Source organism: Lissotriton vulgaris, chromosome 1_1 (genome assembly GCF_964263255.1).
Source record: "Lissotriton vulgaris chromosome 1_1, aLisVul1.2, whole genome shotgun sequence".
NCBI classification, from domain to species: domain Eukaryota; kingdom Metazoa; phylum Chordata; class Amphibia; order Caudata; family Salamandridae; genus Lissotriton; species Lissotriton vulgaris.
The window spans coordinates 1,014,886,860-1,014,905,086 of NC_141685.1; the positions used below are offsets into that span (position 1 = coordinate 1,014,886,860).

Consider the following 18,227-nt stretch of genomic DNA (forward strand, 5'->3'; position numbering starts at 1 on the left):
CAACCGCATCCTCCTGGATCATGTGGCAGCGTCCTAACATTCCATGGAGTCGTCGTCTTAAGTTGAGGGCGGTGTTGCGGTACAGCATAAAGCTCGATTGGTCTGGGTGGATCAATTTGGTGATTATCGGCTTGATCCTATTTGCGAACAGTCTCGCAAGGATTTTGGGGTCAGCATTTATCAGTGAGATCGGCCTGTAAGAGGTGCACAGCTCTTCGGGTTTCCCTTCTTTAGAGATGGCTACCAACGTGGTGATGCGCTGGTCTCTCGGTAGTTTCCCCAGCACTTTACTGTCCTCAAACATACTCTTAATGTGCTGGTCCAGGCTATCGGGTTTGAGCTTGTACAGCTCAATAGGGAGACCTAGGGCTTTCCCAGGCTGGAGTTCAATGATCGCCTTGGCCAGCTCTTCTGCGGTGAGCGTACCTTCCAAGGTCTCTCGGTCGTCAGAGAGGGTGGGTAGCTTAATGTCGGCAAAGAGCAAGGAGGAGTCTTCCTACAGGAGCTCCGATCCCCTTCGGTACGCTCTTTTGAAATGTGCTGCGAATTCACTAACTATCTCTTGAGGTTCAGTGAGGAGGGAGCTCAGCCACCACTCTCTGCGCTTTCTGCTTTTTGTCCAACCAGGCTATTAATTTTCCCGCTTTGTTTCCTTGGTCGTACAAGCGGCCATCTCTCGCTAGGTTTTTAGCGGCATCAGTGGCCAGTGTCTTGTATTCGGCCGCTTTGAGCTTCATCTGGTGCACAGCCCCCGGATTTCCATCAACTTGAGCTGCCCCCTCCAAAACGAGAAGGTCACGCTCGATGGGTAGCATCTGTTTTTCCTTTTCCTTGCGTTGTCCGGCAATTGTGGAGAGGGCTTCACCCCCTTAGTACGGTTTTGAATGCTTCCCGGAGGACGGTAGGGGATTCCACTGTCCCATCGTTTTCTTGGAAGTATTGGTCAATCGTACGAGTTATCCTCTGTTTGGACTCCGGGTTGTGGAGGAACCGGGAATTTATGGGCGCAGCACACCCTACCCGCTGTTCCCTATAATGAGGTGTGCCCATATGGGAGTAGTCGGATATGCCTCGTGCCAGGTGTTTGATCTCTTGAATGGTAATGTCGTGTTGCAAAGGCATAAGGATGTAGTCTATCCTAGAAAAGGTGCTGGGTGGTCCAGAGAAGAATTTGTACTGTTGTAGATTTGGGTGGCGCAGGCGCCAGAGGTCAACTAAGCTGAATGCCTCCAGGAGATTGGAGAGCCACATGTGCCCTGTGACGATGTCTCGGGGTGGGTGCCTATCTAGTCCTCCGGATATTACTGCATTGAAGTCCCCGCCAAGTAAAAGCTGCCCCTCAGGAAGGGAAAGGAGAAGTTTATACAGATCATGATATGACTGGGTTTGGAATCCTGGTGGGATATAAACCGTCACTAAATTGAGTATGCGTCCCTCCCATCTCCCAGAGAGCACTGTACAGTGTCCCAGTGAGTCTGTTTCTGAATGCTCAATGACAAATGGAAAGTTACAGCGCAACAGAATGCTCACCCCCCGGGACCCTGAAGTGAAGCCGGCATTTGCCGCCATTTTATAGCCCCATCTTTTGAGCGCATGGCAGGTATTACCAATAAGGTGCGTTTCCTGCAATAAGACAACATCTGGGAGGTGCCATTTGACAAATTAGAGAACTAAACCCCTCTTGAGCTTTTCCCCAACCCGTTGATGTTCCAGCTGATAATTTTTAAATTTTTAAACTTTTATCCCACCTTATAGCCACCAGTGGAAGCAATCGCTTTACGCGATCCGTAGATCCTGCAACATCGCACCAGTGCACAAACACATTTCCTGCATGACCAACTCAAACCCCAACCCCCCCCTCCCTCCGAGCATTACCAACCGTTAGTAAATAACAATGAAACGTCTGTCCCCCACCCTGCTACCCTGCCACGTAGGTTTAAAATGACCCACACACCCAGCTAGCCGAGCGCCTTTCACCCAAAAAGGAAGAGAGAACCCCCCCAGTAAACTGTTAGGTGGGGAAATGCGCTGGCACCAACTCCAGCCGCTGAACACCCATACCCCTACATTTAGTATTTTGTCAAGCTTATGCAACCAATTTGCGATTAAAACCTCACTGCACCGTCAACCCCACCCCGCCCCTACTAAATGGTGTTATTAATGCCCCAAGGACGGCCGGACCAGTCTGACCGTGAAGTTCGGGTAGTAAACGTCAGGAAGTGTCTCTGGCCCTCCTTGTCAAGTTCTGGCCAGTTCCGGGCACGTCGAGCACACCTTCTGCCTGGTTGGCACCACCCCAAAGACCCCACACCCCAAATATCGTAAGAAATGTTTATACATTACATTACAGCTTGCGGAGGTCTGAAAATGCAGTCTCTCCAGGCAATAGGAGTCTTCTAGAGTCTCTGTGTGTCTCTCATACCGGGGCTGTTTAATCTCGATCACCAGGAGTGCCGACTCATTCGGTCGGTGTCCGATCTTCCGTCCAATGAACCCGGTGACTTGGCACAAGTGTCTCTCCATTCGTCCACTGCAGTAGTCACCGATGTCTGTGCGGCGCCTCTGTCTAGCCAGTCTTGTACCTCCGATGGCTTAGTGAAAAAGAGGGATTTGCCGCCGGCCATGATTTTGAGCTTTGAGGGGAAGAACATCATGTATTTAATACCTTTTTGCCGGAGCGCCGCTTTCCCCCCATCAAAGGAGCACCGTTTCACTTTGAGCGCGATGTCTAGGAAGAACCAGACTGTTGCGTTCTCGTATTGTAGGTCTCCCAGCTGTCTGGCGGCCTGCCAGACGGTGACTCGGTCCCTGTAGTTGAGTTTTTTCGCGTGGTGGTCCTCGTTGGAGCTCCTGGCTTAAGCCTGGGGATTGGCACGTGGTGCGCCCTCTCGATGGCAAACATGGTAGAGAGCTGTTTCGGTTTCAAACAATTGAGGATCAAGTCTTTGAGGAAGAGGTCCACACTAGGCCCTTCGGAACCCTCTGGAACTCCTACCACCCTAATGTTTCGGCGAACCCTCCATTCCTGGTCCCTCTGCTCAAGCTTCTTGGAGGAGGCTTGGAGCTCTCGGATGTCCGTCTCATTGGTACTGGCCTTGTCTGACGTCTTGTTGAGATTGGCGCGTATGAGGTTCATCTCAACGGACATCTTGTCGATTTTCGTCTCGAGGGTATCCTTAGGTTTTGGATGGCCGCCATTATGGAAGCTAAGGAGGGCTCAGCTGGCGCAGGTTGGTCTCCCGTTGCCCCCTCAGCCTATGGGGCCGACATCGGGACCACATATTTGTCCAGCTTATTCGTCTGGACAGCCGCAACACTCTTGGGCTTCATGTTGTGGTCTCCCTCGTCTGGGCAGCTGTAAGCTGGGCTTTACGGAATTCCTACAAGGCCTTCCTGTGAACACGCTACAGGTGGGTACCGGCAGCGATCGTCAGGTCTTTCTTCCGTCCCTTGATGTCGTTTTGCCTCCCCTCCCTCAGGGGTCCCCTCTGTCACGCAGAAGGATCTTCAACCGCTTTTCCCGGTCGGTGTGTGGGCCGTCACTCTCTCAGTCTCGAGCGTACGCCACGTGCCAGCCGGGTCTTCTGTAACCTCTTCAGGCCTTCAGTAAACTCCCGGGTTCGTCCGAGGCAGATGCCGAGTGTGCTCCTATTGGGCCCCTTTCCGCCGGGAGGAGCTGTGTGCCTGGATCACTGTACTGCCGGCAGTTATTACCTCTGGGGGTGGGCACAGCTCCCCAGTCATGCCGCAGTCAACCCCACACTCTGTCCTGCCTCCGCACCTGGGTATTCTGCTGGCTTCTAATCCCCGTCGGCAGTCCCTCACACCGCCTTTATTCAATTAGGGGCATTTTTTTTTATTTGCAATTGGTATATAAACATTGTTTGTGAATGGCAGCGGGAGGCAGAGACAACTGCACACGAGAGAGGCTGAGGGGGTCAACACGAAGGAGGGGGCAGATTGGTGTACACAGAGGGACGGAGACAGGGGGTGTAGAGGAGGACACAGGAGGGCATAGGGAGGCACAGAGGTCACACCGCAGAGGGAGAGAGGAACGCAAACAAGCAAGGCTGAGTGGTGCAACACGAGGGATGGGGCAGATTGGGGCAGACAGAGGGACTTCGACGGGGCTGTATAGGTGCACACAGGAGACTCCAGGAGGAGTGCATAGGGAGGCACCGAGGTCACACAGCCGGAGGCACAGAAGACTGCACACAAGAGAGGCTGAGAGGTGTCACACAGGCACGGGGAGCAGATTGGCACACACAGAGGGAAGGAGAGAGAGAGATTGAGCACATGGTGACAACCCAAGACAGGTGACGGCCCGCCGCGGGAGGGGAACCTGGGTGCCCCCAATCCAACCAACGAGGACCAGAGAAGCAAGACGGCAGTGGAACTCCCCTGCCCCAAAGGGGAGTGACTGCTCCAGCTGGAACATATTTTGGGGGTAATGGCGCAGCACTGCGGAGGGCTAGGGGCCCACCTTGACTGGGCGGGGAAGAAACCGGCCGCCAGATTCCTATGGCAGCACTGCTCCACCAGCCAAATAAGTGAGGTTGCCCCTGGTGAATACTCTTCCAGTCGGCGTTCCTTTAAGACCACTGGGAATCACTGCGGGCACGAAGTGTGCCATATCGGCAGTTAGCACTTGTTTCCCCTGGGCGCCCCAGTGCGCAGTAGGCCATGCGGCAGGAGGGGAGTGGGCGCCATCAATGCTGTGGGGTGGCCTGCAGCTATAACAGTCAGACGGTGGCCAGTAGCTGGTCTAGTGTGCCCCAGATCCACTCAGCAGAGCCCGGAGAAGCAAAGAAGCCTCAGAACCCCTGAGGAAATACAGTAATTGTGCCCGCTGGGATGTCTCGGGGTGTAGCAGCAGGGCATTGTGGAGGCCTGGGGTCATACCCTAATTCAATAGAGCAGAGCCAGAACACTCACTTGCGGCAGCTGCGGGACTCTTGCGACAGAGCTGCACCGTCAGCCAAGTAAGGACATCTGCCCCTCATACGTAGCTACCTTTTTAGCCAGCACTCCCCTTGTAGTAAACAGTGAATTGCTGAGGACACTGAGCGGACTGTAGCAGCATATCCGACTTTGTGTTGAACTTGATGCCCCATCGTGCTGGGAGCTGCGCAGCAGGAGCAGAAAGAGTGTACACACTGTAGCGGGCGGCCAGCGCTCTTTACAACCAAACTCTTAAGTGCTCTGACAGTGATATATCCCCAGCATAACGAGCCGAGACATGTGGAGAGGCCCGCTGCTAACCCGCCCCCCTCCCCCGGTGCTTGTACTGTAAGGGCGGTTTGAAGGTGGGCACAAACCGCATCCAGGGGGGCCATTTCCTAACTTGCTCCAGGGCCCAGGACACACTGGCTACGCTGCTGACAATGCATGCAGTGAACCTTACACAGACAGTGTGATGCTGGTTGAAGCTATAGTGATTAGCGCTCCTTTCATGTCATGTCACCTCCAAGCGCCTTATGGATAAGGCAGTGGAAAGGAGGGCACAGGGGGAGAACACGAGGAAGCAACACAGTGAACTAAATGATGTAGCAGGGAGGGATTGCTAGTAGGTTGCTGACCAAAGGGGTCTGGTTGATAGGACGAAGAAGAAAAGAGCCACAAATAAGACAAGTCCCAAAACGCGAAAGGGGAAAAAAATACTTGTTAAACTTGGTAGCACTTTCTGGGCATTGGCTGCACCTCATTAGTACCAGGTTAACGCCCAAATATAGTACTAATCAAACCAGTGGTACAGGCTCGTCTTTCTATAGGGGAACGTATAAATCGAGTTTAGAAGTGAGTAGCATATTGGCGCCCTGTTTATTTCAGTGTAGTTTTGGTGAACCGCAGGCTAGAACTAGTCTGACAGAGCACTGCAACTAATCTCCCTGTGCCTACGATTTTAAATGTGTAGCCTGTGATGCACCTGTATAATTCAAAAGAAGTAAATCTCCACTTAATGTATGTGATTCTGCATGATCTCGCAACATTCACTAAAGTGCAGAGCTTGGCTCTGCTCAGGTAGGTTTGTGCTAAGTAACCATGAATCCATTCAATAAGCATTCATTAACACCTGGTGATGATAGGGCGAGACCAGCAGGACTGAGGAAAGATAAGAGAAGTAGAAGAACAGAAGAAAGGCGAGACAATCTGGAGCACTGAGGAAAGTTGAGAGAAGTAGAAGAATAGAAGAAAGGTGAGGCAAGTGGGATTGAGTAAAGGTGTAGCGAAGAGTGAACAGGACAATGTGGTGAGCGGTGGTGGAGTGTGTGGTAAGGCATGAAAGAGGCATGAGGACAATATGTTGGGGCACAAAGGAGAGGTGTGGTGAGGCTCAGTGAAGTGTGGGGAAGACTTTGTGGTGAAGCATGGAGGAGAACTGTGGGCAACCAACCTAGATTGGAGAAATAATGTGTGGTGGGTAAGTTGGTGTGAAGAGGGAAGATAGAAGGTGGTGAGGTTTGGAGGAGAGTTGTAGGAGGAAGGGCAGCGCACTGGGGTTTGGGGAACAAGGTGGGTTGAGAGGTGTGGAGGACATTTAAAGACAGAATGGTATCAAGTCCTACCACAGGCACATCCACAATGAAATGACCTTTAAGCAAGTTCCAGGCAAACACCGAAAACAAACACCGATCTTACAGTCCCTGATCTGATTCGCATTTCCACTGATTGTGAGAACCCGTAGACTGTTTTCAAACAGCTTAGCGTGCTCAAACTAGGAGGCACACAGGACTGTGTTCATCCTCAAAGCTATTCCGGAGGGGTGGGGGCTATGTCTCTGTCACTGCTCTCCTTGTAGGTTCGTCTTGGTGGTGAAGGGAGGGTGGCATTCAGAAAAGATCCTCATGCAGAGCAGCAGCGTGCTGGAGTCTGGGGCTGAGTTTTTGTTTTTTAAACTAAGTTGCCCTGGTTGTAGGAGGATGTCCCAGTCCTGCATGTTGTGCCGAGCGCTGCAGAGCAGGCCGTACTGTTCAAGGGCTGGTCATGCCACGGCGCCCCCACTAACAGCTCGAGACAGCCAGATGATGCCGCAATCTCACGCCAATCCCGGGAGAAGGCAGCCATGGGGGAAGGAACAGACTCCGAGGTCGCGCGAAAAATGCATTCCAAAGCCGCCTCTTCATATCTCGCCGCCGCCTGATCTCTAGTCTGACCAACATTAATTGTTTATGGTATTTCTCCATAGTTTACGTTTTATAATGCATAGCTCTTTCATGTGGCCTAACGGAAAGAGTGGTTACCCTCGGAGCTGGGGAACTGGGGCTCGAGTCTCCTGTGATTCTGGGCAAATCACTTAATACCCCCGCCCCCTCCCGTGCCTAACAAAATGCATGTGTCCCGTCTGTAACGGAACTGCTGCTCATGTAGGCGCTATATGAAACTAAAAACAAGGAAGAAGAAATAGGACCCAGAAGGATACAGAGAAAGACAGTCCCAGCACTTGTTTTATCTGAAATTAAGCATTGGTAAACTGAAGTCCCGGCACCTGTTTTATCTCAAATTAAGCATTGGGACCGTAAAACTAACAAACGCTATAAAAGCAGCTCACATGTCAGCAACAATAATGTCTCACCTTGACAAACCTGCCTTGCTGTTTTGATTGCCCGTGGATTCCTTGCATCTCCACCAACGCCTCGCGGAGGGGCGCTCTCCTTCGTGGGCTGTTAGCTGCTGCTGGGGTAAGACAGGGGCTGAGGGCTGCGAGCAAGAGGGCTGGGACTACATTTCCCAGGAGTCCCAGTAACCCCGCCCGTTCCACCTGGGCTGCTCTCCCTCCCCGCCCCGCCCCCAACGACCGGGTGATCAAATACCGGCTTGCCCTGCACTTCGTGGGACACCTTGACAAACCTGCCTTGCTGTTTGGATTGCTCGTGGATTCCTTGCATCTCCACCAACGCCTCGCGGAACCCGCTGCGCGGGTCCCGCTTCGCAGAGGGGCGCTCTCCTTCGTGGGCTGTTAGCTGCTGCTGGGGTAAGACAGGGGCTGAGGGCTGCGAGCAAGAGGGCTGGGACTACATTTCCCAGGAGTCCCAGTAACCCCGCCCGTTCCACCTGGGCTGCTCTCCCTCCCCGCCCCGCCCCCAACGACCGGGTGATCAAATACCGGCTTGCCCTGCACTTCGTGGGACACCTTGACAAACCTGCCTTGCTGTTTGGATTGCCCGTGGATTCCTTGCATCTCCACCAACGCCTCGCGGAACCCGCTGCGCGGGTCCCGCTTCGCAGAGGGGCGCTCTCCTTCGTGGGCTGTTAGCTGCTGCTGGAGTAAGACAGGGGCTGAGGGCTGAGAGCAAGAGGGCTGGGACTACATTTCCCAGGAGTCCCAGTAACCCCGCCCGTTCCACCTGGGCTGCTCTCCCTCCCCGCCCCGCCCCCAACGACCGGGTGATCACCGTAAGAGCCATATATTAACGTGTGAATACCGCTGCGCGGGAGCTCGCCGGGAGAAGCCCGGGACAAGGGCGGGACCGTCTGTGGCCGTCAGAGGCCGAGTGAGGCCGGGCCGGGCCACCTTCCTAACATTTACCACTCAATATTTATAACATCTCATGGTATCACCTAACAGACGTTTTAAATGTTTCTTTTGTAAACATTGCATCTGACCATAACCAGGCTTGTGTCCTCATTGTTAGTATAACCGCTTTGACCTAACTTTGCCCATTATTGTACATAATTTGAGGTCTGAGGTTGGTGTTAATTTGGTTACTTGTATATCTAAAGATGACCCTAAGATCTGGCAAAGAGCGGCAAGTCCAGGTCTCCACCTCTAATGGCACTTTTACGGGTACAATTGACCAGTTTTTTAAACGCTCTACTGCCATACTGGAGAAAGAAATCGCTCTAGTTGAAAAACGTCTTTCACTAGATATAATTACAGGCAAGCGATCCTCTCTTGGGAAAATTAATGAGGCAGTCTCCCCCATTCCGCTTTCCCTTTTAGACACTGATAGCAATGATTTTAATACAGATTTAGTGCTTGTAACTGTTCCTGAGACCCAAACTGTGGAGTTAGCGGGGACGGGTCAAGATAGCTCATATACCACTGCACATGATAATATGCTAAATGGAGGGACTACTATTTTTTTAGACCAGCCTGGAGAGAAATCAGGTCTCTCAGACTCACCTAATCTTAATATCAGTAAGGAGCAAGTGAATTCCCCTCCCCTTTCACAACTTCTACCCTCACAGAACTCTGGGAAACGTAAAAGGTTAGACTCTCCCGACTTAGATGAACATATTGAGGGGGCGGGAAGTACTATTGATTCACCTATACAGTTGCCTAATACTAATGTGGTGGTTCAACTTGAAGACCATAACACCACAGTTAGTATTGCAGAAGGCATACTTCTGGCTAAGATAGAGTTACTAATGAAATCCCTGCTCTTACCACTATTCGAAAGGACAAGACTATTGAATACAAAAATGGATTCCTTGGATAGGTTGGTTAAAGATAATATAGCATCTACAAACAGAACTCTTGCCAGTTTAGCCCCCAAAGGCTTGCCCCCCACTGCCCTGTCATCATCGAAGTCTACTCTGGTGAATAACAAAGCAGGGGCCTCAAGTTCAAAAGCGGGACCCACTACGTTAAAAGCCCCGCAGCCAACAACTGTATCGCCCCCCAAGAAAACAGTTAGCTCTGAGGGCGCACCTAGACAGAAGGCCGCAAAGCAACCCCAGGCCAAGAAAACTCTTAGTAGTCACGACCAAAACATCCGGCCCTATATCAAACCTATCCCGAGGAAACAATGTGTTAATCTCCCCCCAGAGTCACAGCCTTACACCATCATCTTAACTGGCGTGGCTCCTTTAGTAGATGGTAAAAGAGAAACACACAAGGACCTCTACAATAAAGTAACATTCTGGCTTAATAAAAATCGCCCGCTCCCACCCAACATGAATCCTGAAATTCTTAATGTAAGAAGGGTGGATTGGATAGGTTATGGTAAGAAAGATCTTGAGGGGGACTGTGTGGTGATAAGTTTCAGAGAGCCATGGGTGGCTGAATTTATCAGCAGGGAACCTAGATTCGGAAGAGTTGGGGATGTGCAAACATTATTGTTGAATTATTTCTATCCTGCTTTATATACAAGTAGACCCCACACCCCATTTCAACATTCTAGAAGAGACAGGCCAAGAGGGAGATTTCACTTTGATACCCCAGTCTACCCTTTGTTTCACCCGCACCTCACAAACCGGTTTGCTCCGCTATCCGGCTTGGAAGTTGTAGATTGACTTGACAATCTACTACCGATTCCCGGGCCGAGTGAAGTTGTACTGAGTTCCCCTAACCCTACTCCATCTCCCAGGGCTGAGATTGTAACAGGGCTGAGTGGTAATTCCCAAGGGGAGGTAGAAAGGGTAAAACTTCCAAATCCCACATATAGACCCCTGGTCCCTGAGGAGACTGTGAATCCATTTAACAACTTGACGAAAGTAACAAGTAATACCCTCACAGTCTTGTCTTGGAATATAGCGGGATTAAAAGGGAAAATGTCTGAGGATGACTGGGGCTCTTATGTGGACTCTTTTGATGTTATCATTTTACAGGAAAGCTGGTCAACTGATGCCATCTTTCGGGTTGGCTATCTTAACTACTATAAACCAGCCTGTAAAGGACCTAAAGGTCGTCCTTCAGGTGGTCTGGTTATTTGGATCAGACAATCCCTAGCCTTTAAAATTATAGACATTCCTACCTTAAGTAGTGATATTCTTGCCTTGAAATTGTCTGGTAAAAATAACGAGGACTTTTTTCTGATTAACATATATGCAAGAGGGCAACCTGGTGGGAAGCCTGCGAGAGCAGCTAGCGATTTAGATTCCCTATTAAACAATATTACTAGCGACAAATGTATAATGGTGGCAGGTGATTTTAATTGTTCTTTTTAACCTTTTCCTAGTCTTGACAAAGAAGGATATGGGGAAATCGATCAAATTTGGAATATTCCACCATTATCCATCCCTCCAATTAAAAAAGTTACCGAGGCCGCAATGCAGTGGTTAGGCCTCTGCCTTGAATGGGATCTGCGCGCAGCTAACGGTAGAACTAAATCAGATTCGATGGGAAAGGTCACTTTTGACAATTCCCAGCATTCGAGCCGTATTGACTACTTCTTAATAAAGATAGAGTTTTGGAAAATCCTAGAGGATATGGAAGTAGTCCAAAGACCTGAAAGTGACCATAATCCCCTGGCAATTAAATTACTACTGAATGAGGGTCTCAGATTGGATTCTGCATCCACTACCGTTACAGCCGAGGCTGTTCTTACGAATGACTGTAGAAGGGTACACTGGACTAGGCTTATAGACAACCCTACCGTATTAGAAAGGGTTGCGGTGGAGGTCTCAGCAGCCACCAATTTGATGGTACCCATAGTTAATGAAGGCACTTCCCTGGAAGAAATAGGGTCGATCCATGAGTCTCTGTTTAATAAGATTAACCCCATGGCTGCTAAGGCAATTCCCCTCCTGTGCTGGGATTTGCTCTATTTCATTGTTTTATGACGAGCTGGGCTCGTCATCAGTGTATGAGAAGGCTACACCATGACGAGCCCAGCTCGTCATCAGCTTGGAAGGGGTTAAAACTTTTTTTAATGAACCCACAAAAGGAAGGAATAATGGTCCAGTACCAACTAGGACCAAATGGTATGATAAATCTTGTCGTCTTGCCCATAGCACCCTAATAGCTGCTATTAAATCCAAGTCAGCCAATGATATTAGGCTAGCTAGGGTTAATTACAAGAAAGTACTTAAAGAGGCAAAAACCAACTGGGACGAACAGCGCTGGTTAGATTTATACCAAGCAAGCACCTCATCTAACCAACAAAAATTCTGGGAGGTATTGAGGTGGGGTGGGACTGGGGACTCGAAAGTCCCTGTTAACCATGTGCCTGCAGAACAATGGGTCGAGCACTACGCGACGCAGTTTAGTAACACGGAACGGATCTCCCACACTTGGGAAGATGCCAGTGTACAGACTGCGGTGCCCATACTTGACCACATTGTCTTCACAGAAACAGAAACTGTAGTTGCTCTTAAACAAGTCCAGAACGGTAAGGCCCCCGGTATGGACTGTGTCCCAGCGGACCTTTTTAAGTATGACCAGGTGCATTGGGTTCCGTACATAACTACCCTAGCAAATGCGATAGCTAGAGGGACCAGGATCCCAAATTCATGGAAAGGGGCAGAGATCCTGCCCGTGTATAAAAAAGGGGACAAAACTGATGCAGGAAACTACCGACCCATCAGTCTTATTGATGCCCTACAAAAGGTAGTGGCTAGAATGCTTTTAGGAAAAATCGACACCTGGATGACCGAAGCTGACATTCTCTCTCCATTACAAGCTGGCTTTAGGGCTCACATTAGTACTGTAGATCAGATCTTAAGATTTGTTATGATCTACTGGAAAACTGTGTTTTTGAGAGGTGGCACGATATACGCTGCATTTGTGGACCTCAAATCAGCGTTTGATTTGGTCCCCAGAGGAAAGATGTGGGCTGCATTAAGAAAGATGGGAGTTCCTTCTGCGCTCCTAGAATTTACCATCAGGATGCACGAGGGAAATTTTGCTAGAGTTAGGTGGGGCCGCCAGGGCCAGGTCACAGAACCCTTCCCCGTGACTCGTGGAGTGAGACAGGGCTGCGTCCTGGCCCCTACCCTTTTCATACTTTTTATTAATCAAGTGGTTAAGTTTCTCTCAGAAACCCCTACCGATGCCCCATCACTGGGTGGGACTAAATTCCCCCTTTTAATTTTTGCTGATGACACGCTCATATTGGCTAAAACACAGAAGGGTCTGCAGGTAGCTATAGACAAATTTGTGGATTTCTGCAATGAGAACGATTTAGAAATTAACATCAACAAAACCAAATTTATGGTCTTCACAAATAAAAAACCACAGAGGGGCAATGTTACGATGAACGGGTCTAGTCTGGAACAGGTTGAAGTTATGACCTATCTTGGTGTGACAATGGACTATAGATTACGCTGGAAAGAGCAAATAGCGGCGCTTAGCTTGAAATTTACGCGTCTGTCCGGTTGTCTGGTGAAGGAGCAGCGGAGTTCTCTGACCAAAAGGGTATTGCCCGCTCTTAAAATATATAGTGCAAAAATCAGCTCTGCCATATTATACGGGGCTGATATATGGGGTTGTGTGGACCTGGCTGTCCTTGATAGGATACAGAACAAATTTTTCCGAAACCTGGTCAGTCTTCCTCCATCAACACCCGCTCTACCACTATTGATGGATATGGGGTTCCATTCAATTAAACATCAAGCCCAGTACAGGATGGTGGCGTTATGGAGACGCATATGGTCCACACCGGAACTTGCCATGTTTGCCCAAGAGCTTCAGGATGTTAGATCACAACAGGGGGCAGGTGAAATTCCATGGTTTAAGTCAATTAGAAACACTCTTATCGGAATGGGCCTCCCCAGTTGTGGTTTGAGCCGGGCTCTCACATCTTTCCCTCTAAGAAAGATTTTAAATCTCTCTTCTGGTCTATGGTTAAAGATGAACACGTTGCTCTTTCAGAGAAACCGAACCTGACCGGTCTGTTTCTGCTACATAAAATAGTCCCTCATACCGAGTGCTTTTGGGATGTAATTGTCAAAACCTTAGATAGGAAACTTTACTTTCAGTTCCGTCTAGGTACATTGCCATTACGGGCCTTCACCAGTGGTTGGCAGAAGCCGGCGACTTCACTTTGTCCATGTTGTACTGACCATAAAGAAACAATAGGTCATTTCTTGTTTGTTTGTAATGCTTACCGTGAACCACGCCACAAGTGGCTAAAGCCTATATGCTATAGATTAAAGACCCGGTCGAGCAGTGAAGCCTTGCTCATTCTAAGAACTAACACCTCTGAATGTCTTTCCATTGGATTGGCCAAATTCCTTGGATGGGCTTGGTTATTAAGGTCTAAGACAGTTTGTAACATACCGTCATGAAAAACCCATATAGTACGTTACTTTACTAGATTGTGTCTCCGACCAGTATTGATGTTGTGTCTTTTTATATGCATTTGTTCAATAATAATCTTCTCTTGTCGTCTTTATGCACATATTTGAGGTTTTAATCAATTCTTAATTCTTTTTGTTCTATTGTTCTTTACGCTTAATTTTCATATAATGTCATTGATTATGTAATATTGTTATTATTCATATGTATGTAAATATTTTGTCTTTTATGAAGAATATTCGAAATAAAGACGTTAAAAACTGAAACTGAAAACTTAATACCCCCGCCCCCTCCCGTGCCTAACAAAATGCATGTGTCCCGTCTGTAACGGAACTGCTGCTCATGTAGGCGCTATATGAAACTAAAAACAAGGAAGAAGAAATAGGACCCAGAAGGATACAGAGAAAGACAGTCCCAGCACTTGTTTTATCTGAAATTAAGCATTGGTAAACTGAAGTCCCGGCACCTGTTTTATCTCAAATTAAGTATTGGGACCGTAAAACTAACGAACGCTATAAAAGCAGCTCACATGTCAGCAACAATAATGTCTCACAATGTACACGGAAACTCCCGTCTAAATAAAAGCTTGTAAAACAAGCTGCCTTGCCCATGGTGAGATTGAACAATGTGTTATGAGCAGAGCTGCCCACTGTGTTTTAGGAATATTTCTCATGAGAGGCAGCATGCTGGCAGAAAATAAGGAAGCGTAGGGGGGAAAAAGGTTTTCCACAAAAGGATCGCAAGGAGAAATTTCTAAGGAAGAATGAAATATTGCAGTGGCGGTCTATTCTTTAGTTTTTTTTAAAGTAAAATCTCATATTGACGGGGTGGCGGGGGCATAGTTTGTCATTCGGTTGTGCTTTCCTGCACCTGAACCAAGCCGTAGTGCGACCAGTGGCCCCTATGGCTGTAGCCAATCTCCCTTAAAGCGTAGCCTGAGAGAATGAGTGCCGGACGGAACAGCTTTATGTGGGGGTGGTATGTGCCAATGAGCACCTATCTCCGCTGCTGTTAATGCTGTTTGTACAGACCTCCTGCTGGTGTGTACTGCTTCTCATGCTCTCTCCCCACTCTTCTCTTCCAGTCTCTGCTGCTTCTGGCTTACCTCACCAGGAACGGCTCCGAGCGTGTGGTGGCCAGCGCCCGGGAGCACATCTACGACTTGCGCTCTTTGAAAACTACCACTTTGTAGGAGAGCATGAGTTCCTTTCCCCCAGTGGGAGCTGGCTGCGTGGCCTGGGGCTGTCAGTCACCGATACGAGCCCCAGGAGTCTGGATGTTAGTGTTAGGAAGCGGCTGCTCTACGAGAGCCTTGAAGATGCCAGGCAGTGTGGAGTGCCGGTCCGGCGAGAAGGAGCGGGACTGCGAGAGCCGATTCCGACGCGCGCCTTCGGATTGGGCCGCGTGACGTCACGTGAGCTGTCTACGGTAGAAGCTCATGCGCGCGACCCGACCCGAAGGCACGCGTCGGAATCCGACGCCGCCATAGGGAATACTGGGCGCGCGGCCAGCTCGTCTCCCCTCGTCGTTTTTCGGCTGAGACACAGACTATAGTTCTCGCTGCGAGAACGTGCTTAGCGCGTTCGTCGTAGCGAGACCTAAAAAACCTTGATACAGAGGCCCTGGTTCAAATGCACAGGCAATAAATTATGGTTCACTGCCCACCACTAGCTTAGTTCCAGCACTGCTCGGTGACAAAATCCAAACAGTAACTGCGGCTATGTGGATTTTCCAACTGTTTTAAGTAAATATGGTTTGACTTCCACAGAGAAATTTGTCAGAAGTGAAGGGTAGTCCTACAACAACATTAGTCGCCTGAGTAAGACGTTTTTTAAAAAGTGCCACAGCATAGGTGACATGGCATGTGGGAATAAATGTTTCTGTAACATTCACTTGCCCACACTAAAATGCTTTTTACAGTGGCTTGTCCTGTAATGCCCTTTACATGCATTTCAGTCCTAGAGGAAACTCATGCATGGGTGGCTTTGCTTCCCCAATGAATTACTTAAAGTTCTACCTGACTAAGTCTCTCATAAGTAGCCACAGCAAGACTGAATGCTGAAAGAATGAAATGTCCCTTAAAAACTGACCCACAAATCAAAGAGGATAGTGCACTACCAACGTCGTCATCCTGAATATGAAATTGCTCTGCTGGTTGAGGTCATGGTTAGCAATGGATTCTACTTTTTGACAGGTGAGACCCTGAGTACATCTTTCACACATTCCCTCCTATATTGAGATCCGTGATCGTTCACCTCAAACAGCTTGCAGTTATCAACAAACACAATTTGCACTTAAAATTCGCCTATGAATTCCCATTCCACACCATCAAGAAAAATCCTTTCAAACTTCACAGCATCTGACTGAACAATGGATTCTTAAGTAAAGGAGGTGTGTGCCCTGTACCATCTGACAAAACAGCTCAATATCTTGCCCCACACAAGATCATCCGCAAATTCCCCTACCTTGTCTCGATGTAGAGAAACCAGCTCTGCAGATCCATTGTTAGGTGTTGGCACTACTTTAGCCAATGTGGCTTTACTTGGATTTGGCTCCTACAAAAATAAAAACACAATTATAACTGCGGTTCCCAAATTGTAACCCTCCGAGACATGCTGCTGACATTCTTATAAAATAAATGTTAGCACAGAGAAAGCAAAGATTAAAAAGAACTTGCAAGAGTGAGGTAAAGGAGCAGGGAGGGTTTGGTTGTGGATTAAAGGGGCAAAATGTAAAATCAGGTTTACGCAGACTTGGTATTCAGCATCACAATCTTCTATAGCACCAGCTGTGGGATTCAGAGAAAAAGTTTGGCGCCCAGCATTTTTTTTTAAATCATTAAGCACTGCACCACCCTACACTTCTGGTCTTTGTTTAATGAATACCAAGTCTAGCTTGTCATGATTCCACCTCATGTCTCCTTCCTCCACCGTATTTCTCTTTATCTCATGAATATTAGGTGAGCCTAGTTTTTATTCCATCTCGCTCCATATCCTTATCTCACTTGCAGGTTCTTTTGCATCCCAGCTTTCTCATTTTGCCTTTTCTGACTTTCTCTCTCTAGCTTTTGTGATGAAACAAGTCCCCAGAAATTAGCGTCACGGTCCACACCTACAACCACTGGCATAAAGTAAACACTTCTAATAACTAAAGCCCATTTGATGAAAAATAAAAAAGTAACAGGAACGTAAATTTGAGCTTGGAAGGCTTGCAGCGATGGGTCATAAGAAAAAGATATGAGGAGGCCCCAAAACTACTTGCTAGGCATGATCTTAGACCATGTCCATCTGGTAAAGAAGGAATCTGTACTGGACATGTGATCCTAAGGACAAGCACTATTCACAGTATTCACTGGGCATGCTGCAGGCCGTGGCCATGCTCAGCATGCACTAAGGTCTCTGATACTGGGCCAATGTCCTGGTTGAAGACCACATATTGTGGCCTTGATCAGTAAGCATGACTGAAGGCTGTGCATAATAATCACTAAGCAACGGGGGCAGGGTCTGTGGTCTGTGCTGTGTCATGAGACATGTCCAGTAAGTACTTAATAGTGCATACTCAGAACAGGAAGTGACTGAGAACTATACCCTAAGCTCAGTACTGCTGGGCCTGGCCACAGGCAGCGGTTAGCGGGCACTTGCTGCAGTACTAAGACAAAACCCTGGTAGAAGGCCATGACCCGCACCAATTGGGATTGTGGAAAGGGATGGGCAAATTTAAGTTTAAGTATATAATCAAAAAGACCAACCCCACAAAAAAACTGAAAAAGAATCCACAGAGGAACGATACTGTTGACTATTATACGATTAGTAATTAAACATGCAATAGGTCTCGCTTTATTTAAAAGACTTATGTTGCAACTGAGATGTTTCCTAAAGGGTGGTTAACGTCCAAGGATAGCTATGAGTAAGTATTGTAAATCCATGTACGATTGGGCACTGCAGCTGCCAATGTGCAATCTTACACAGCAGCACACTTAGCTGTGATGGATAACTGGCTCTACTTATTGAGAACTGACCCGGCCTTTGACACCAAGAGATGGGCTACGTTTCTTTCAACATCTTTAGAGTGGGGACATTCCATCATCCTTCCTCTCACTAACAATGCAAGTGCTGGAAGCTTGGTGTGTGGTGTTAAGGGACATGGGTTGGAAGAATAAATTGACCCAGACGACCAACGTATGGCTGGAAACCACGCTTTGATAGGTTGCAACCTTGGAGGGATTTCAAGGCTGAGTGATGTTATGGTTTTCACCCACATTGTTTAT

General features: G+C 48.5%; 1 protein-coding gene across 1 annotated transcript in view; it reads right to left on the minus strand.

Moving 5' to 3' along the window:
* Window positions 1-18,227, minus strand: part of ATP13A1 (ATPase 13A1) — a 446,812-nt gene that overhangs the window by 397,664 nt on the left and 30,921 nt on the right. The window contains exon 2 of the mRNA XM_086961461.1: window positions 16,426-16,515. Coding sequence (XP_086817587.1) covers window positions 16,426-16,515 — 90 coding nt within the window. The remainder of the gene's footprint in view (window positions 1-16,425; window positions 16,516-18,227) is intronic.